Here is a 21,158-nt window from a genome sequence, read left to right as displayed (position 1 = left end):
TTTGGAGGAACAGGATTTTTCTTAGTCTTCCTAATTGCTTTGTTTATATTCCTGAGGTGATGGCAGAGGAATGAAGGGGAGGATAGTGCCCTTTAATTGTGGCACAGAAAGTTTCTTTTAGGAATAGGATCACTAATATATGTTATTTACTTAAGATATTATCAGAAAGAACAAGTGTAATTAGGAAATAAAACATTCCCCTACATTAAAAATACAGTTTGCTTCTCATGTGAAGTAGTGGATAGTTTTAGTTCCTTTTACTGATGTGGAGATAATGGTGGATTTGGTTATAGTAGAGATGTTCTCTTCCCTCTTTCTGGACTAATGCCAGATTGGCCCTAACATTCACTGCTTCGTTGCTTCACTGGAGCATTTGCTAGAACATTTATTCTCTCTGTGCTCCAAATACGCCTCCGGGATTCAGAATCCTGACACAAAAGGCATGGGTACTAAGCATATTCAAGAAAAGCTTGAAGATTAATTATCTGTCTACATATCTGACAGCAAATTTTTAAGATTCTTTGAAATCAATTATTTGAATCATAATGGACTCAGTTCAGTGTTCTCCCTTCCAAGATAAATAATTATGAAAGCATATGTATAAGGTTTTTTTAAAAGTCAGATTCTATGACCACAGCTCTGTTCTAGCTAGATGTTATGGATTCCAATATCTTCTTTGAACGTGTGACACTGTCAAATTGTCTCCCTTGCTTACACAGTTTTGCAATTTGTGTGGTATTACTAGTCTGCTGAGATGGCTCCATTTCAGTGGTGTTGAAACCCCCTTGAGAATAGCATTTTTTAATGGAAAAATGCTAGGCTTAGATTGGCATCCTCTGATAAACTAGGAATTAAAAATATAACTCCTGGTTTCTCTCTATGCTGCTCCTTTCACACAGAAGGAACCCTTATACTTTAAAACAACTTGTCATTCCTTCAAGCCTGCCTTTTAAATAATCTTGGGTTATAATGTCTGCAAAACCTCTTCAGAACAGTTAGACATCTGGTAAACTAACAGAAGTTCAGATGTTTATCATATCGACCAACGTCTCGTTCTTTTTTCTTTGTGCTGCCTTGTCTGTCTGCATATGTTCTTATTAAATTTAGACTGCATCATAGAAAAGAGTCTGCTACACTTCTGAGGGCTAATATTAGTGGAGTCCTGAGATGTGATTTCTATAACTAGGATTCATGGGAATTCCTGAAAATGTCAATACCAATGTATAGTGCCGGTAAAAAAAAAAAAAGATAGATGTTACCAGTTACTTCACTTGTGCCAGGAATACACAAAGGATACTGAGCAAGCACAGAGGACTTCCTTTTATCAGTCTTAAGCTGCTACTGCTAGATTTAAAAATCACTAATAGTTTTTCTTCTTCTTTATTGCTCACAGGAGAACAATAGCTGGATTTGAAGAACTAATAGTGTTAGAAGTTGATGTATCACATCATTTAAAACTGATCATCTCCAGCTTTTATATGCATACATAATTTGATTTTAACTGTAGCTGTTCCCTGAGGTTATGATTAAGACATAGTTGGAATTGAAATGGATACAGCACAAGAACAAACCCATATCACTTTACCATTCAACATAATAATGCAAAATTCTACATAGAAAAGTTATTCTAAACTACTGTGGGCTCCATATTTTACGCCACTATCGGGCTTTTATCATTTTACTGGTTGAAGTCTAGCTTTTAGCATGAAAAGTGAACTCTGTACCAGCTTTGCTTTTATTTTTCTTATTCATTATTATAAATGTCAAATATCTGGAAGACAAAATTAGGTGGTGTCACTGACAAAGTCATGAGCATACTCAAATACAACTAAATAAATGATGGAAGAGTAACTGTGTTAAAACATTACTTTTTAAATAGTCACTTCCCAGTGTAATAATACATTGTAGTATTCTGCATACCATTTGTGCTATAAACACCTGACTAAACAACCATAGGTTGGGGCTTAGTAAAGCAGATTTATCCCTGCTGAATACTTTACAAGCTAGCCTGCAATCAAAGGTTGGATTTTTCTTTTAATTGCTGAATCTGACATATAAACATAGCTTTTACAAATGTTTGTACATGCCACCAAGAAATCTATATATTATGATTCCTGAATTATTTACCTGTTCTAGTCTTTGATTTTTAGGGTATATTACAGGTAAAAATGCAGGATTCCTAATCAACAAGACTAGCCTATGTTAATTTTAACAGTTTAATTCTTTCATTAACTGGATCATCAACATGCGTTTCTCAGCCAGACAAGAGAGAAAATTGCCTTTTAAGATACAGAGACAAACATAGGTGCTCTAGTCTGACTGACTGCTGTGCTATTGTGAGCAGTGTATTTTACTGATAGAGCACTGAACTCTAAAGCTGAAGTTTTGAAGTCTTTAGTAGATGAATCTCTCAAGCGCTGTAGCATTATTCTTAATTCTGGGTGCAGTTTCGTTTTCACCTGGCTGATCTAAACTTCACAGTGCAATTGAAAGACATGATCCCAAACTGTCTTTGTCTTTGTCCATGCATTCCCACTGTCTCCTGCGACTCTCAGTAATCCAGCTCAGGAATAATTTACTTTTGTGTTCAAGGGAAGCAGCAGGGCCAAGCACTGGGAATGAAAGTGAGAGGCAGGAGGATGCCTTTTAATATCAAGATGAAGGCTAGTGGGTGAACAAGAAAGACAGGATTCCAACTCAAGGATACGTAAATGTTATGACCCAGGAAAAGACTGGAAGATTGTTAGAATCAAGTACAATTCTTACACTTTTTCAAAATCATCATTACAGAGTCCTTGAACATAATATTATTAAAGTTTTGTCATGTTGCCTATGCTTTCTGTACTTTTGTGCAGTGAAAGTCAAGACAATTTAAAATGCAGTGTTGAGAAAGCCCATCTCTTTCTAAAATATTTTGATTAGGTAGCTGTTTAGATGGGATAGGAGGTTCTACATTCCAAGTCTAGCCCCCAACCATCACAGATAAATATGCAATCTATCCTTTTAAAAAGTTCAAGCTTCATTTTAAACTGAGGAGGATATTTCTTTCTGCAACTGCCACTATTCAGAAGACTCTTTCAGAACATCACTGCTCTAATTTTTGCTCTAATATTTATTCTCCTGATAGTTTTATAGGTAGCAATGGTGTTCCTTGTTAATTGTCATTTTGCTAGGTTATAGAAAATACACTTTTTAAATCTCTCTATGATAGGTTTATTCTCTATGTGATAGGTTTCCTCCACCCTTTTTCCATATTCAACTAATCTTTGTCAAGCATGGCTCATATCAACCATACAGTGGATTCCAGTTACAACATGAAGTTTTACTAGTGTCAGATTCAGAGAAGCTAATGCTTTCTTACCTGCAGAACAGATATTTCAACTAACACAGATACCTAGGGCAAGTATTGCTGCATGAATGCCCTATTCCTATACTCTGACATAAGTGTTTATTGCTGGTCACTGTCAATGAGGGCATAGTGTGTTAGGCAAACCTTTGGTATAGTGTACCATAGCTATTCTTATTTTCTTAGGAAGTTTATCCAGATTTTTATCTTCTTCTGTTTCTGTAAGAAGCATTTTCAGTGTGTAACAGAAACTTTTATTAGTTCCTGTGTAATTGACCTTCTGTTCTATTCAGACACTTTGCCCTGGTTTTATTATTACAATAAAATCTTCCAGTTCTACCTGTAGGAAATACTAACCACATTCTGTTTTATAGGGCCTCCCATCTTTATGTCATCAGTAAATTTCTCCAGACTACTTTTCGTGACAAGGTAATCAATGTAAATAAGATCTCCTCCAAGGCTGAACTTCAGAATTTTCACTAATAACTTTCCTATAGTCCTATTGCTTTCCCATTAAATCTTGTGTCTAGAACATCAATAGAACTGCCTGATATTTATTTTGACATCTATCGCAGTTTTCCCTTCAGTAAACTGCTACAATTCAACTTGAATTGCATTATTTCCCATGTCTAGGTCTTCTTTTTTTTCCAAACTTATCTCACTGTCTTGCATACTATCAAGGCTGGACAGCAGATCCTTGGCCATTTTTTTCTTGTCGTTAAATATAGACATAAGAATTGCTATGTTTGCTATTGCAATTTTTAACAAAGTTTTAAGCAAGACTCATACTGAAGACTTGGAGATAGGCAGCATAAGTGTTACTCCAGGGTAGCTCAACATACGGTTTCTCCTGTTTTATTGTATAAATAACATGATACTTGAATGAAACCCAGACTGAGCCCTTCATAGATTCCTGTCAGGAAGTATCTCTTTTCAGAGTGAGGCTCCCAGCCATTAAAAACAAGATCTCTGTTTCCTATCATTTAAGACAGAAGCCATTATTTAAATTCTTAAGACACTAACTCAAATTCACAACAGAACAATCTCTTGGGAAAAAACCCCCAATACTTACCCCCAGTGACAATGACTTTTGCTTTTCCACAGTATGTGAAGGCATTGACTCCTCTAGGGACGGAAAATTCCTTTACAGGTCTGTAGTCATTAACAAAAGAGTTAATCAGGTAAGAAACATCAGGAAAATACAGTTTACTTTATTTTCTGTAGTATATAGAATAGCTGTTTGCATAATGTACACAATCTCTTGTTAAAAACAAATTGATTTATAACAGTGGTTTATAGTCATATAGACTTATAGTGATACTAGCATCAATAAAACAGGAACAGGGTGCATTTTCCATTAAAGTAATAAATCTCTGATTTGAACACCTGAATCCTTTATCAGTCATACTCCAAACAGAATCCTAAAATGGTAGCTGTTGCCAAAGTAAGCATTCACACATGTCTGCGTGCTTAAAGCAGTTCATCACTGAGGAAAGGCATCAAAGCAACTGCCTTTGCCTGTTTTAGACATGGAGGTTATTGTGGCCTCTATTTTGCGTAAAGTAAGTGCAGTTACTTTTCTGCTGCTTACATATAATGTATTGTATAATGCATAGTCTCTATTTTATCTATTGTGTGTTGTGTAATAACATGAAGACACTGCAAGTTTCTGAAACTGAAATGAACTATTCTGTTGTATTCACTGTAATGCACAGGAATTATAACAGCCAACATTGACTCAGTGTCTCTTCTAAAACCATCCTTTGAGCAACTTCTGCTTGTCTCTCGACGTTTCATACATTGCTACTAATGAGTGAATATTTTCTTGATTTTTGGATTCAGCATGGCTGACACCTGTCTCCCCAGGAAACGACTGTCAGTGTAAATAAGCTATAGAGAATTAAATGAGTATACATTTAAATTATTTCTTTGAAATCCAGACAAGTAGGTAGTTCATTTATTCTGGGCTAAAGAATAGCCATTAATATTGAAAACCATAACTGGGGATGAAGTAAATTTGACAAAAGACTCTGGAAACTTTGAGGATTAATGGAAGAGCTTGTTCTTTCTTGGCAGGTATAAATAAAAGGCTGTTCACTCCCTATTAGAGGGAGCAAAGCTTTCTTTCCAGAGCTCTAACAGAGGACCCTTAATTCTCTTGATAGTATAAAAAAGCAATTAATTGATTTAAATGTGTGATTGACAGATTTCCTCAGGATTTGTCACCTTTTTTCTTTAATTCTTAAATTTAATACTTCTATATAACTGTCTATCGGCTCTTTAATGAATGTTCTTGATACTCTTCCAACATCAGTGTGAATAAGGGGGCCTTTCAATAAGGGGTTCAGTGAGAAGTCCTGCCAAAGTCATGGCCTTGCAGCGGAAGCACGCTGTGATCCCATTCACACCTTTTTTTTAGATACTTTACAAGAAAAGAATATAACTGCTTATCAGCCATTATCCACAAAGAAACCTAACAGTCACATAGAAGACAAGATACATTGCACTCCTCTTCAAGCACAATAACAATTTCTTGCTGCAAAGTTAATTGGGGAAATTTGTAAATCATATAAATCAGTAAATCATATATTCAACCATAATTACTTATGGAATGGGCATTTCAAAGTGATTTGATCCACAGCTGTTTTTAGGCCTATTAATATAATTTTAACAGCTGTGTAATTTTTCAGTTGTCTAAATATAATTTCATTTAGCTGCTGCATGAAACTGCTTAAAGAAATGTGTTTATTGCAATTGGAGACATGATTATAGTCAGTGTTAAATGAAAAAGACCTACCAAGATATTTGCAGTTTATGTTCTGTACTACAAACAGTGTATGGTGGTAGCATATACCCTTTTGACTATACTTTGTTTTCTTTCTCCTCAAATTTATTCTATTTTTCCAAAACTCCCAATAAAATCAAATAAATAGGATTTCTCAGCTTTTCTCCTGACACAGTATGTGACCTTGGACAAACTATAATTATTTCATATTTCATTTTCCCCATCCACAACAGATATGCAAGACTCATAAAACCTTAAGTTATTGGATTGATGCAAGAATTACTATGTGAATGTTTATGGCCTGTATTGTACAAGAGATAAAACAGATTATCATAATTGCTGCTACTAGCCTTAAAATTTTGTTAATCTCTGGATGCACCTCACAGAGGAATTGCGAAGCTGATCTAATGTTTACAAAGCTTTAAGATATTTGAATTAAAAGTTCTACCTATACGTTATTTATAGTTCCTTTTTACATAAAATTGTATTTATATTATTTATTTTTTAATTGGGCTATAAACTCCTCTAAAGTCACAGACCAGTAAGGCTTGGAATCAGCTATAGCACTGATGGGCCATATGCATAAGGATATGGCACAAATAAGGAGGCCACAACCTCTTTCGTGCTGTATAGTAAATCCATTTCACAGCCCTCAGAATAAATTGCTTTCTTGGTTTAAGTTTGTGTAACTGAAACTTGTGAAACTGAAACTGTTAATGAAACATTCATACATGATATACATGTAACAAAGCAATCAATTTCCTAACTAAAATTTGTCTGCTGAGGAGATGTTGGAGGAGACAACACTGCCAACATAACATAACTTACTTTTAAGGGTTGTGAGTAATGAACATATATGGACAGCCCTCTCCTACATCAAAAGCTGACAAAGAAAAATGTTCAAGTATTTAAGTAGTTGTATTTTTGTTTGTGTTAATAATGCTTATAGAAAAAACAGCTTTCATACAACGGGATGGCATCTTGCAAGGCACTGATGTCATGCAGAGTTATAAAGCAAAAGGTGGATTTTTTCAGATGTCATATACTTACAAGTTGTCCTCTAGTCGCTTTATGTCATCCAAAACAAATGAATGAATGCTGTCTGAGGAGCAGGATCCAAAGCAATTTAGGTCAGAAATATACTTAACTTTCACAACCCAGTCATCATGTAGCTTGCGTTTAACACTAGGGATATAAATCAAGATGTTATTAGGATATACTAGCATCTACAGTAATATGCCCATAGATGGACAGGGATTTTGTCAGTGAGATTATACACAAGCAATGTTAACATTTAATATCCAGAGCAGATATAGAACCACTCATACACTTCTTTAGTCGCAATTATGCTTCCATCTAATCAGGCACAATAAAGCTGTGCCTGTGTCAAACTGGATTACAGCAATTGTGAATTCTTCCTTGGAATTTTACTCTGCAGCCTCTCTGCTGTACGATCTCTTGTAAGATCTCCTACTGAAAATGATGGCATTTCCTTCACACAAGAAGAAAATCATACTTACTTTAGTTTGAAAAATTATTTTCTTTGTTAGGTGGAGTTAATTTAGACACAAAAGCTAATCCTCCACTTAGGCCAGAGGAAACCCAATTAAAAAAAAAAAAATGGCTGGACATAATATTTTATCATAAGCAACTTACATGTTAAAAGTCTTGGAGTCCAAAACCTGAAGTGGTGATTCTTTTTTGCCTTTACATTGTTTCAATCCAAAGTGATCACTGGTCACAGTAAGCAGGTGAACGAAACCCTTATCATCTCCCATTAGGATATTATCCTTAGCCAGGTGATCTGACATAGTCACCGTGCAAACACAGAGCAGAATATTTTCCATTGGCTTGATGGTAAAGCAATTATGCTGTGAAATGTAGTAGATAGATAGTTTATTAGATATTGCACATGAGCCCTTAAATTGACTGAACATATCATGCTTATCTACTTATATCAGCATTCAATTCTTGACTTCGTTTTTTCAAGCTCCCCCTGTGCTAGCTGTTTCCTGCCATTAGAAACTCATGGAAGATCATTACCAAGTGAAGTTAAATGTTGATTTTAAGGATTTCAGTGAGGCTTTGTTTCATAGGTAGCCTTTTACATTTCAGTGAGGAAATATTAATTACAAACTTTAGGGAGGATCTCACCATACTGAAGTGGGATGGTGTATTTGCTAAGACTGTATATGGTTTTCTATTCAAAAATAAGATGCTAGCTAAAAGAAAATAGAAAATAGCCAAATTAAAGAATTATTCAAACCACAAAATGCAACAGTAACACACAGAGAGAAATTATATCAGAGTCCTAATTATTAATACAGCCTGGGATACCAAGTGTACTTATATGCGCAGGTGTTTCAATTTTCAGTAATTGAGATAGTGGTGAACGAATACAGCTGCAAGCCATTGTGGTATGTTGCTAGGTTGAGAAGGCCTGGGAATGGGATTTTGGGTCATACGCATTATACTGTTTATTGGTTCTACTGCCTGACTCCATTTGTTATTTTATAAAGCATCCTTGCCAACCTAAACTGGCAACTGTTCATGTGCCACAGAATTAACTACTTCAATGTTGTCCATGCAGGAACATTAAAGAGACATAACACATATATAGAACAGTCTATGTATTATTTCTGTGGTCTCAAAAGAGAACTGCTCCTATTCAGCCACAGGAGACTTTCAACATTCACTGGTGTAATGACTGCAGGAAACCTGGAGAATAATGAGTGGAGAATAAATTTTTGAGCCTTCCTTCCCAGGAGTCCAATTGGATTGACAGAAAACCTTCCATTGACCTGTCTGAGCTTGGGGAGTGGCCTTTGAATATCAACAACAACAAAAATCCTAAGACTTGATCTTATCCTAAAAATATTTACTTTGTTTCTTCTTATCTTCTCAGTCAACTCAGAATTGCTGAGAAAAGTCCCAGGAACAGGGGGAAAAAGTTAATGCATGGGTCAGAAATCCTTGCAAATTTTTTTTTTTGTAATAAGGCATTCAAGAAAACTTCAGCCATTTGGACATACACTATTAACATCAAGATGCTTTTGCTCTTGTAAAGTCATGAACAAAATGCAGGATATGAAGAAATATTTTCTTTAAATGAGGAAGTTATCTCAAAGGAGTCTATGTTAAATTCTTTGGAAAACTTGTCCCTTGATTCTTAATAGATTCCAAGATATACATGCACACACATTAGATACAAATGTGCACACATATGCATTACATATACATAGAATATAAATGCTTTGGTGGTTTGTTTGCAACATAGTAAAAATTTTCCCTCTTTATTCCAAGTTTTTAAGACACACTAATAATCCCACTCGGTGTGGAAAAGGTATTCCTTCTTCAGTATAAATTCCACTGTTTCACTGAGTTCCTACAAAGACAAAAGTTAATGCCTTCATCCCGTTAGACAAAAGGAATGTGAATATATATTGAAAACAAAGACTAATCTTTCGCAGGCTTCCTCTTTAACATTTGCCTGATCCAACATAATACCTGACTCCCTTTTGATTTATAGTCCCAGACGATGACTGCCCTTTCAGTTACAGCCACGACACATTTCAGCTGAGGTAGGAAATCACATCCAGTGATCCACGCAGTATCCTAATGAAAATAAAAAGGGTAGCTAAAGAAAGATTTTCTCTGTAAATTTATAAACTTCTCCGTCATTTAAGTACATATTTTAAACCATCTCCACATAAATCCCATATACTCTGCACTAGCAGCTGCTAGGTCCAGCCCCAGGTAACAGAACTGAGTGTTCTAACTCCAGGAATAGCTCATACATGAAATTACAGAGGTGCCAGGCTCAACCTCTGTTAACAGTGACTCACCTCAGATGCACAGATATTGCACATGAGAGGACACAAATACATATATACTGTTAGTTGAGCTGTAATGACACTCCGAAAAAAGCACTCTGAGCAGAGGATACTTAAGCTAAAACATCCATGGTAAAGCAAATCAAATTTTTACTTGGATATGGTTTAGTTGAAAACAAAAGAAAGTTAAAGGCAGTCAAAATTTCAGCTATAATAGCACAAACCCTACTGAAATGAAAGTTTCTGAAAATAAGTAACTGGTATTAAATAATTTTAATTCTCCCAGTAGGTAGATCAAATATTTATAAAGCTATTCATTTGCCCATACTAAGCCATCGTTCAAGTATACCTCCAGTTATACAGGTTTTAATGTAAAATAATTTCTATGGCAAAGTGTAAGATTATTGACTCAAATTCACTATCACACTGTCCAGAATTTTGTTTTTTTGTTGCAACATTAAAAACTGTTTTATCCCCCCCTCCCCTCAAATGTAATGGACCTTCCTAAATGACAGAGGGATTGAAATGGAATATGCTCCATTTGCTATGTCTGCTATGGCACAACTATCTATCACTTTAAAATAATTCAGAACAACTATAAAATAACACTGACTGAAACATCTTACTTTCTTTTCTAGATTAAAGTGACAAAGAAATATTTGACACAAACTTAAACAACACAGTTATTGCAGTTCTTTAAGTGAGCTACACCTACCTGTAACCTCGAAAAAATAGTTCCAGTGGAAGTACTTGATAAACAGCTAAAATAGGGACCTATGTTGCTAATGATACAGTTTACATCCACCAAGTGAGTTAGGAAGCAGAAAGCACAATATTAAATCCATAGTGAACGGAAGGCATCAGCGCTGCTGATGCTTTGACTTTTATTCGCATTGTTGTACACAATATTGATTTTGCTGTAAAGAGTCCAAAATCCTGACAGAGTGATGTCAACACTCTATTGCAGGAGAAAGCTTCTTTCCTTCCTAAAGGAAGGTGCTAATCCACTTACAAGGATTTCTTTTGCTGTTTTCTACAATAAACACATGGAAAATGTCAGTCCTGCAGGGGCCTTATGGGCTGCTTGGTAATTCTTATGGAAAACTTTGTTAACTGTGGCTTTTTGGGGTCCTTTACAATAGTGTCAGGTAACAATGATTAACTGGTATGAAAAAGCTGATTTTAAATTTGTAATTAAGCTACTATTTTGTAGTGCTGGCTTGTGATGATGCAGTCAAAGTAACAGAACTGCATCTTGCAAAGGTTTTGCAGGCTATCACATGCAGTGAGATGGTACAGAGGCAAAAGGAAGATCAAAACCAAGCAGTAAGGAGAATCTTTGCACTTGACTGCTTACAGAAAAAGTCTAAAGGGCAGATGTCCCTTTGCTTTCTTTTTTGTGTTGTAGTTAAATTTTAGGTAATAAAACAAGCCCTGATGAAAGGACTTAAAACACTGATATCAAAAACTTTATTTCATATGTTTGCCTAGAAATACAACCAAGAAGCTCTGCTATTGCTTTGAAATAATTAAACAAAACAAATCACATTACAGGACAGTGATCTGGGAAGGCATGACTAGTCCTTATTTACAGATCAATGCCCCCTCCCATGAAAAGTTTTATTCCCCATGTATGTTGCCCTGGTAACTGAATCTTTCCAAGTCAGTCAGTATATGCCTTGAGAGGGGACTTGACTTATCCCAGTTGAACACAAAGTATTTCTCACCTATTTGGGAAAAACAACTCATTTAACCTGTAAGGATAATCTTGGAAGACAGAAGAAAGGCAGATGTCTGATACCAGTTAAGGAAAAATGAATGGGAAAGGCTAGACATTAGCTTGGCAACTCAAGGGAAACGTCTTCATCATACTTAAATGTCTTTTAGGCATCTTAGCTCAAGGCTACTATTCTGTTTTCCCACACTGAAGGTCAAATTCAAATACTTTGAGAACATAGGACAGACTGAAAATGGCTGTTGTCATTCAGACTGGCAAGGGGATATTCTTCTCTCAGGGCACAATTTACTAATTCTAACAGAAGAATTAAGCAAAATATTAGAACAATGATACTCACATGCCCAGCAGTGAGCTACAGTTTCCAGACATATTTCTTTAAATGTCTCAAAGAGCAAATGTTTTCCTTTAACCTGTGCTTCAAGACCTACTATGAAAGTCTACTCTTCTGAAGCTTTCCTCTAATTGAGCTATATGTCACCTCTTCGACATTCTGTGAAGTCTTGTCTTTTTTTTTCTTATCCCATGTCTACCTACAGGTAAAAATGCACTGGGTATTTACTGGGTGCTCGCACCTGATACTGAGACCTTTAATTTTTTCTTTCAGATGAGGTCAGAGCCCTTTCCACAGGATAGAATAACTGAAGAGAGAAAGCTAGATTCTTTCCCATTGATGATAGAAACAGATGCCAGGGACCCCTTGCCCTTTTGAAAATCTGATATAGCAACTGAAGCCAATTAATTTATTTTAGATTTTCATACACACAGACAAATGAGATTCAACATTTCACATCCAGGAAAAATGAGAAACATTTAACTTTCCACAACTAAGCAACTAAACTGTACAAAATTTAGTTAGTTTCTTAATTACATTGGAGTCTAAGTCCATATACTTACATTCAACAGGGCCTTAATAATCTCTGCTTCCCACCAATCTACAGAATAACTTTGGTTCCAGTTTTATTAGGCAATTCCGGATATCAGTTTCTCCCTTACTATTCTCTCCATGTAGCTAATGATGCTGAGCTACCAAACAGGGTATGAGCATGGACTTCAACTTCTCTCTCTTGTCACAGTATCTGTGACTAGAAAAGACGACTGTGAAATGAGAACTCGGTAGCAGTTAGTCCCCAGACAAATGAAACGGAACACGCATCCATGCATTGCTATGTAAAGGTACCTTAATGCTTAGCATGTTCTCAGGGAAAATCTTTCTTTCATAGGGCTGAGGACTATTACTCCCCTAAAGAATTAGCAGTGAAAGGGAAACAGGTGTTGGAATAACACGTGCCTTCTGCTCTGACTGTTTTTACTCTAAATAGGAACAGCTCTATCCTCTAATTCATCGAGGGGAAGGCCTGCTTGCAGTTAAGTAAGCATTTAAAAACCAATCAAGTAAAATCAAGTTTGATCTTTCTTTTACAGCGAAGCATCCTAGCCATTGTATTGTAGCATTCACTGGCTTACAGACATGACTATCATTAAAATACTATTTCACTAAAAAGGGGAGAAAAACTGACAGAAATTACAACGTAAGAAGCATTAAAACCGCTTCTGGTTTGAAAGGTAAATAAGAAAGTGTGTTCATAGGAAGTTTTTTTACAAGATCTATACAAAGGCTACATACATCAACTTATGTCTAATACACACACAAATAAAACCATATGGTGTACACGTTCACATTTTCCTTACAGCATCTGAATGGCAACGAACTTTGAGTGACAGCAGAAAGACATAGATAGAGAAGCAATGAACACTCCAACAGGAGGAAAATGTTGGCCAAGACAGAATTTCTCTTGTAAGAGAAATCTCCTCTCTCTAGAAGATAAATATTTCTAATTATTGATTGGCAGTCTAAAAAAGTATCTGAAAAAGTCAGGTTTCAACACGACATGCAATTTGTATATGTCAGCAGAATGCAAGAATTAGTAAAATGTACTCCAGATTTATCCTCTTCTTTCCTTTTGCATTATTTATAGGCACAGTCATTTGATAATGCAACAGCAAAAGTAGAAAAAAAAAAGTGTTTATTGCACCAGTTTATTAGAAGTTGCCAGTCAGGGAAAGATCCAGCATAGAAAAATCAAAGTTTCCTGGAACAGGCAGCAACAGAAGTGTTTTCATGTACATAACTGAATCATTCTCATGTTAAGACAAATTGCACCAGTGAAATTACTTAAATTACACCAAAGATCAGTGGTTATAAAGGTCTGGAGAGACTACTATAATAACCAATTTTGGCTTCCTGCATAGGAAGCCTCCAGAGAATGTCCACTGAGAAGTTTAGAGCCTAACAGAGACTGAGAGATTGTTAAGTTAGCTAGCACTGCCTTCCAGGCCAGTTCTTGTTCAAGGACCTCAGCCTGTGGAGTAAACAGGCTGTGTAAACAGCAGAGCATGGTACTCTATCCTTAAGATCCAAAATAGAAGTTCTTGGCCAAAACAGACTCCTAGATTGGCTTGAGACTACTCAGAAACTAATAGTATGAAAGTCCTGAAGAGAGCAATGCACAAGTTAATAAATTAATTTGATACACTGAGAAGCGGCTGATACAAGAGAACAGTCTGCCAGAAACTATAAGCAAAACATGCTGCCTACTTCTAGCTTTAGAGTGAAGGCTGTAAGAATTTCTCTTAGCACTGCCATACTTGACAGAGAAACGAGGCAGTGGCACCAGATCACCCTTTTCATTATTTCCTTGTTCCATCCTGTCACTCCGGGGCTCTATCTTCACTCCCTCATTTCCAATACAGTTTCTGTTTTAGCTTGTCTGGCTCATCCACTGGCTCTGTTCATGCTCTTCTATGCCCTATTTAATAGACATTTCATTTTCATTCTTCAAGAGAAGTGACTTGTTCACTACCAGTATTCCCACCATCATCACAGATGTTTCTGTGCTGACTACTATTTTTGGGGCCTGTCAGCTGGAAAACTGTTAAACCATGCACTCTAGTGTTTTTTTCAGTGGTCATATTTTAAAACAGAAAGTCGTATAGTGGCAAGTCGAATACTGTACAGAGTTTTAACTGTATTATATTTATGCTTCTATTCTTTTCACTCAGTCACATAATCTGAGGTACTTTCAGGTACTCTCTACAACTACCTGAAAGGGGGTTGTGGCAACGAGGGTGTTGGCCTTTTCTCCCGAGTAACTAGTGATAGGACAAGAGGAAATGGCCTCAAGTTGCACCAGGGGAGGTTTAGAGTGGATATTAGGAAAAATTTCTTCACTGAGAGGGTGGTCAGGCATTGGAACAGGCTGCCCAGGGAGGTGGTGGAGTCACCATCTCTGGAAGTGTTCAAAAAACGTGTGGATGTGGCGCTTCAGGACATGGTTTAGGGGACATGGTGGCGCTGGATTAATGGTTGGACTTGATGATCTTGAAGGTCCTTTCCAGCCTTAATGATTCTGTGATTCTGTGATTCTGTGAATCTCATCAAGAAATGAAGTCAGGTTTTCTTGAAGTGACCTCTTCTCCATAACATCCCTGGAACAAAACAGTAAATGATCTGTACTCATAGCTGATGTTCCATTTATACCATGATGATGCTGGGAATGTTCTGATGGCTGCAGTTCAATGGATTTTATTTCTAGAGCTACTATGTTTCACAGCCTTTCTGGTTCAATATCATTAGGGCCAAGACCTCTCATGGAGTAAGTCTGTTCTGAAACACCTTAAGAATGAGAACACTGGATGGAACAAGGTAGAGGAACCTAAGGACTGTTCTGCATTTTTTAATCCACCCTCTACACACATCATTGGTTATCAATGGATGGAAGGTTTGCAGTCTGATAACTTATCTCTGAACTCAGTACCTTACTTCATTTGCACAAAGATGCATACAAATATATAGCTTGATCAGTTAGCTATGCCAGTATTGATGGTGTTAACACAGATGAAAATGGCATAATAACTGTAGTGAGAAAAGAATGGACTGTTATTTCTGCAGATCTGAAAAAGAGAAATGTAATCCCTGCAAGGCAAAGGCAGCTTTTTTTTTAATAGCTTTTGCTATTCAGAAATTATAAGGTATTCTTCACAGTTGTACATTATAACCATTTGGTGCCGAGGTCTTCAACTAGTATAGTTCACCATATCTTTAATAAGTAAATGGTGGGTGATGATTTACACTCACATAAGATATTGTCCTTTGATTTTTAATAAGTGTTTAGATAAAAGCTATTAAAACGCAGAGCTTCAGTTTTAATAAGCATGCTTTACAACAGAAAAATTGCAACCCAATTCTAGAGATATATGTCTCAAAGAATCCCCAGGTTAATAAATCTAATAAGATCACCCATTTCAACTGTCTGGAAAGCGTAATTTATTATCTCAAAAAAATCCAGAATTTTATTTCATTGCAATTTGGGATAAGGATATAGAATTTCAATTTTAAGAACAAAATAGCTTAAAATATTACATTGTGCAAGCATCAAAATCTTTTAACAACCATCAAAAAGTTCAGGAACCTCAAGCCCAGTAATAGCCATTTTAATTCTATTTTCAGTGCAGTAGTTAGAGAAAGGATGAGAAGAAAGTAAATTGGCTAAAGACAGGACTGTTCAGTGCAAACACTTAAATAAGAATGTTAGATAAACTTGCTTATGCCCTAAGACAAGGCAGAGCAAGAAGCAGAAGAGGTTTTTTAACTAGACCAACAGTCTATCACAATACTGATATCAAAATAGTGAATATAACAAGAACAACAAAAGTTAGATGACGTCATCAAATACTATTAAATCTTTCAGAAATAGAGCCAGAACGATTTAATAGGGTTGTGGGCATGGGCTTCTCTTTTCTCATCACTAACCATCAGCTCCTCAGTCAGTTAAATGTCCCTGGGAAGCCAAAGATTTTCCCCTGAAAGACTTTGCACCCTATGGTAGAAACTGCCATGCTCAGCAGTAATGATCCCAACTGATCCAGTGATCCCCAGCAGCGATGATCCTCCATCCCAAAGGGAAGGAATACAAACTATTTCTAACCTACTTTTTCCTTTCCCTAGGGAAGGCTGAAAAAGTGGAAACATCTCAGCTGGGAAAGGATAGGAGAGTGGCATGTAACAACAGAGACAGCAGATCAGGCTAGGCCACACAGATGTGGTGCAGAGCTTGAACAGAAGTGGGTGCTCATAAATACTAAACTTTTATCTGTGGGTACTAAAACTAGCAGTTTTGCTATTATAATTGTTTGTAATCACAATCCTAACAATTATGGTATTACACTATAATACTGAGAGATACCATTATGTTAAACATATCCTACTTTCACACTTTTATGGCAGAGATGACCTTCAATGGTGCCTAATTCTGCCATGGCTGCCAAGTATCATCCTACTGCCACAGCATAAAGACCTCCACATCCACTGAGGAATCAGAAGATTAGTGCTTCGTGCTCAGAAAGGAAAAGGACCCTGCAGCCTCTTCCCACTGAAGCATCAGGCTGCTGCTTCAGCTCCTTCCAGATTTTTCCCCTTGGCTTCTATGGGCAGAAGCACCAAATATTGTTCTGATCCTACCTTTGCATATTTGGACTGAGCAAGTTGTTCCTACAAGCAAAGCAGGAAGAAACTACTAAAATTCACTCTTGTAATACAGCTGTAGGAGAAGCTCTAAGTTGATTCTAGTAGAAGTTTCCAAAAGTTGATAGGTCCCAAGTACGTTTCTCACAGTTTAACTCTCTGCATTGATTCCACAGGTCAGACTAGTCCTTGCAATAAATTAAATGCAACCCAGGCCCAGGGCTGTTTTCTGATTTGGAGTATTAGGGCCTATGGTCTGGAGTACTTCTATTGCATTTTAGAACATCCACAATATGTGAGAGAGAATCAAAAAAATGTACTGCCCCCTGGCACCAGATACCTACATGGACTTCTAGTGCAAGGGGTCATGTCACTTTGTTAAGACTGATGACAGTTCTGTTGTCTGCAGGTCATCTGAAGGAAGCTCATGACCTAAAATCTGCAGTGATAGTCCAAGGATAAAAATGAGCTTTTAAATTATATACTGTGTAGCCAACCAATCTACCTGCAAGATGTAGAACTGTTGTTCACTAATGAACTTACAATTTTTCTTATTGAAATTTTACAGTGACAATTGAAGTGTTGGATCTTAGAAGAAAAAATTTTGGAAAGGTACCAGGTAAAGGACAATTTGGTACAAAAAGCAGCATTTATCTGAGGTTTCTTTTGATCAGAGGAAAGAAATCAAGTTACTCAATTGCTTCTATAACTGAAAGGAATAAATTGAACCTGTTTGACCTATGGCACCTGTCCTGGTTTCAGTCAGGATAGAGCTGGTTTTCTTCACAGAAGCCAGTGTGAGGCTGTGTTTTGTATTTGGGATGAGAAAATGTTGATAACATGCTGATGTTTTGAGTTGTTGCTAAGTAGTCAAGGACTGTCCAGCTTCTCGTGCTGGGCTGCCAGCAAGAAGGATGGGGGTGCATGGGGAGCTGGGAGGGGACACAGCCAGGACAGCTGACCCAAACTGGCCAAAGGGATATTCCATACCACACAACATCATGCCCAGTACATAAGCTGGAGTTGGCCGGGGGGTGGGAATCGCTGCTCGGGGACGGGCTATCGATCGCCGGGTGGTGAGCAATCGCTGTATTGGGCATCACTTGTTCTTGTACATTCCTTTGTCAGTATTATTATTGTTGTTATCATTGTTGCTTCCTTCTCTCTTGCTGTCCTATTAAACTAGTTTTATCTCAACCCACGAGTTTTTTCCCAATTCTCTCCCCCGTCCCACTGGGGGAGGGGGAGTGAGTGAGCGGCTGTGTGGTGCTTAGTTGCCGGCTGGGGCTAAACCACAACACACCCTATGGCAAATTATGCAGCACTCTCAAGGTTGGAAGTAGCTTTAGAATAATGCTCGGTTTCTAACTATTTCACTTTAGTACCCGCTGATTTTTAATTGAAATGATTTAACAGAAGAAGGAATATGAACTTACTTCAACACTGGTGGTTGCCAGAACCCTCATCTGAAAAAAACAAAAATATGTTGTCACAATAATAAGTTAGCAGTTTGATTAAAAATCTGCAATAGCCAAGAAAAAGAATTTGCAGTTAAGATCTTCTGAGAAAGATCTTTAATCTACCTACTGTCTGTTCCCCTATATATAGTGAGGAACTTAAAACCTCTCTTTCTCTCACAGTTGTTTCATGGTTTGTTTGTTGGTTTTTTTTTTTAAGTTGAGACGGTGGAATGAGGAAAATAAGACACCCCCCCCCCCCCCCATTTTTTACAGTGGAGTACAGATCAGCTGTTCTGATGGAATTGTGCTTCTAATGGTCCTTCACAGCTAGAACAGTTTCAGCTCCTGTAAGAGGTAGGATGTACCATACAGAAACCCAGGCTAATGCTGGCCCAGACAACATGTCACCTAGTGCCAGCAAAATACCAGGTAACACATTAGGCTGCAGTAGGAATATCCATATTGGTACAGCATCTTTCAGCAAAGTTAACTATTGGTGCACAGCATAGCATGTGACTCAAAAATGGAAGTGTTTAAAGTCACAGGGTGGTAGACATACCTGTCACCATCATCCAGTAGACACAGGGTTACCTTCTTTGTCCTTTAACAAAACTACTATTCAGTTTTCAAAAGCAGTTTCAACCTTCTCCCTTTTGAAGGACCCAGAGCTGCTTTTTCACCTCCTCTAGCCCCTGCCCCTCATCAGTACTTAATCAGTGGTGCCTCATTCCCACCCCAGCAATTCCACATTTCATAAGCCAGGAAGCTAGGATCAAAGTCTTTCTTCCCGTGGAAGTGTGATGTCCAGTGTCATCACAGACGGTCTTTGTGCAGAGTTTAAAACTATTGTTAATCAAGAGTTTAAAATCCATGCACTGTTATCAGATTTGGCTTTATCTACAGTGACATTAACATTTACATTCACTATTAATTCTGTGCTGATCAAGGCAGGAACCATGCCTGAGAACCTGAGAAGGTTAAGTGTTTCATGTTCTAGAGTAAGCAGGCAATGGCTGATAATGCAGAGCTGCATACAGGTGTTGAAGCACATTAGGTCCACAATTGTTGCAGAAAGCAATGTTTAGACCTCAAATAGACTCATAGAATCACAGAATCATTTAGGTTGGAAAAGACCTTTAAGATCATCGAGTCCAACCGTAAACCTAACACTGCCAAGTCCACCACTAAACCATAGCCCTAAGCGCCACATCTACAAGTCTTTTAAATACCTCCAGGGATGGCGACTCCACCACCTCCCTGGGCAGCCTGTTCCAATGCTTGATAACCCTTTCAGTGAAGAAATTTTTCCTAATATTCAATCTTAACCTTCCCTGGCAAACTTGAGGCTGTTTCCTCTCATCCTATCACTTGTTACTTGGGAAAACAGACCCACATTCACCTGGCTACTAGCTCCTTTCTAGTTGTTGAGAGCGATAAGGTGTCCCCCAGTCTCCTCTTCTCCAGGCTGAACAACCCCAGCTCCCTCTGCTGCTCTTCATGAATTGTGCTCTAGACCATTCACCAGCTTTGTTGCCCTTCTTTGGACACAGTCCAGCACCTCAATGTCTTTCTTGTAGTGAGGGGCCCAAAACCGAACACTACCCAAGGTGCAGCCTCACCAGTGCTAAGAACCTCCTAGTCTGCAAATTAATATTTCTTTGCCTTCACTTCAATTTCTGATAGCTGCAGATGTGTAAGAGAGCATGGGATTTCTTATCAGGGTTAACAAAAGTGTCCAAGGCCTCATTTAGACAATTAGATTCACTAGCAATTTATGTAGCAGATGATGGAAGTCTCTCACTGGTGAAACAGGAGATGATCTTGAAAGCTCTCCTGATGTATACAGACTAAGTTAAACATTCTTAAAGCCATCTAACATGACTGACACTAATTATTTGCTGATAAAAAATCTGATTAATTTTTATTTAACTGAGCTTTAATAGGTTGACAAGCAGTGATACGGTTTGCAACCTCTTTATTTTTCCTATTCTTATTTGTAAATCAGGTTTTTAAAAAAAATTTAACTATTCTCAGTTTCTACCCAGTATCAAATAAAACCTCCTTGTCTAGATTGTCAACTGACTCCAAGGATATAACACAACCATTAAGGAAATTGTCAGGTTATATTTGCTTTCCAAAGACCAAAGAGAATAATACTAAGCTGATCTCATGGAAAGCTTGGTTGCACTGGACATCAATTGCCACCAGGGTGAATGAACAGAATATGGCCCTATCTCTTTCTCCACATGTATGTTTCTTACTAGTCAAATGCCCCAGAAGCAGCACCGTTAAAATCTGTAGTATATTAGATTCACTAATTATATCTGACCAAATATTATTTATTTATGTACATGGAACACACTGACTTCTATGGCATAAATGTGCATCCAAGAACACCATATGTTTAATAATCTTAAAAATGCAACAGTTATACAAAAATAAGCCTCTCTGTCTATTTGTCAATGCACTGCTCAC

The 21,158-nt window shown here is 37.3% G+C and overlaps 1 protein-coding gene across 1 annotated transcript in view; it reads right to left on the bottom strand.

Annotated features, from left to right (window-relative positions):
* Positions 1-21,158, bottom strand: part of WDR64 (WD repeat domain 64) — a gene marked incomplete at both ends in the record, with an annotated part of 79,671 nt that overhangs the window by 45,675 nt on the left and 12,838 nt on the right. The window contains 5 exons of the mRNA XM_081998567.1: positions 4,419-4,498; positions 7,182-7,316; positions 7,788-8,002; positions 9,639-9,746; positions 18,660-18,689. Of these exons, the coding sequence (XP_081854693.1) occupies positions 4,419-4,498; positions 7,182-7,316; positions 7,788-8,002; positions 9,639-9,746; positions 18,660-18,689 (568 nt within the window). The remainder of the gene's footprint in view (positions 1-4,418; positions 4,499-7,181; positions 7,317-7,787; positions 8,003-9,638; positions 9,747-18,659; positions 18,690-21,158) is intronic.

This window comes from Phaethon aethereus (genome assembly GCF_964289735.1).
Source record: "Phaethon aethereus genome assembly, chromosome: 3".
Classification (NCBI taxonomy): Eukaryota; Metazoa; Chordata; class Aves; order Phaethontiformes; family Phaethontidae; genus Phaethon; species Phaethon aethereus.
This window is presented reverse-complemented; position numbering and strand designations above follow the sequence as displayed.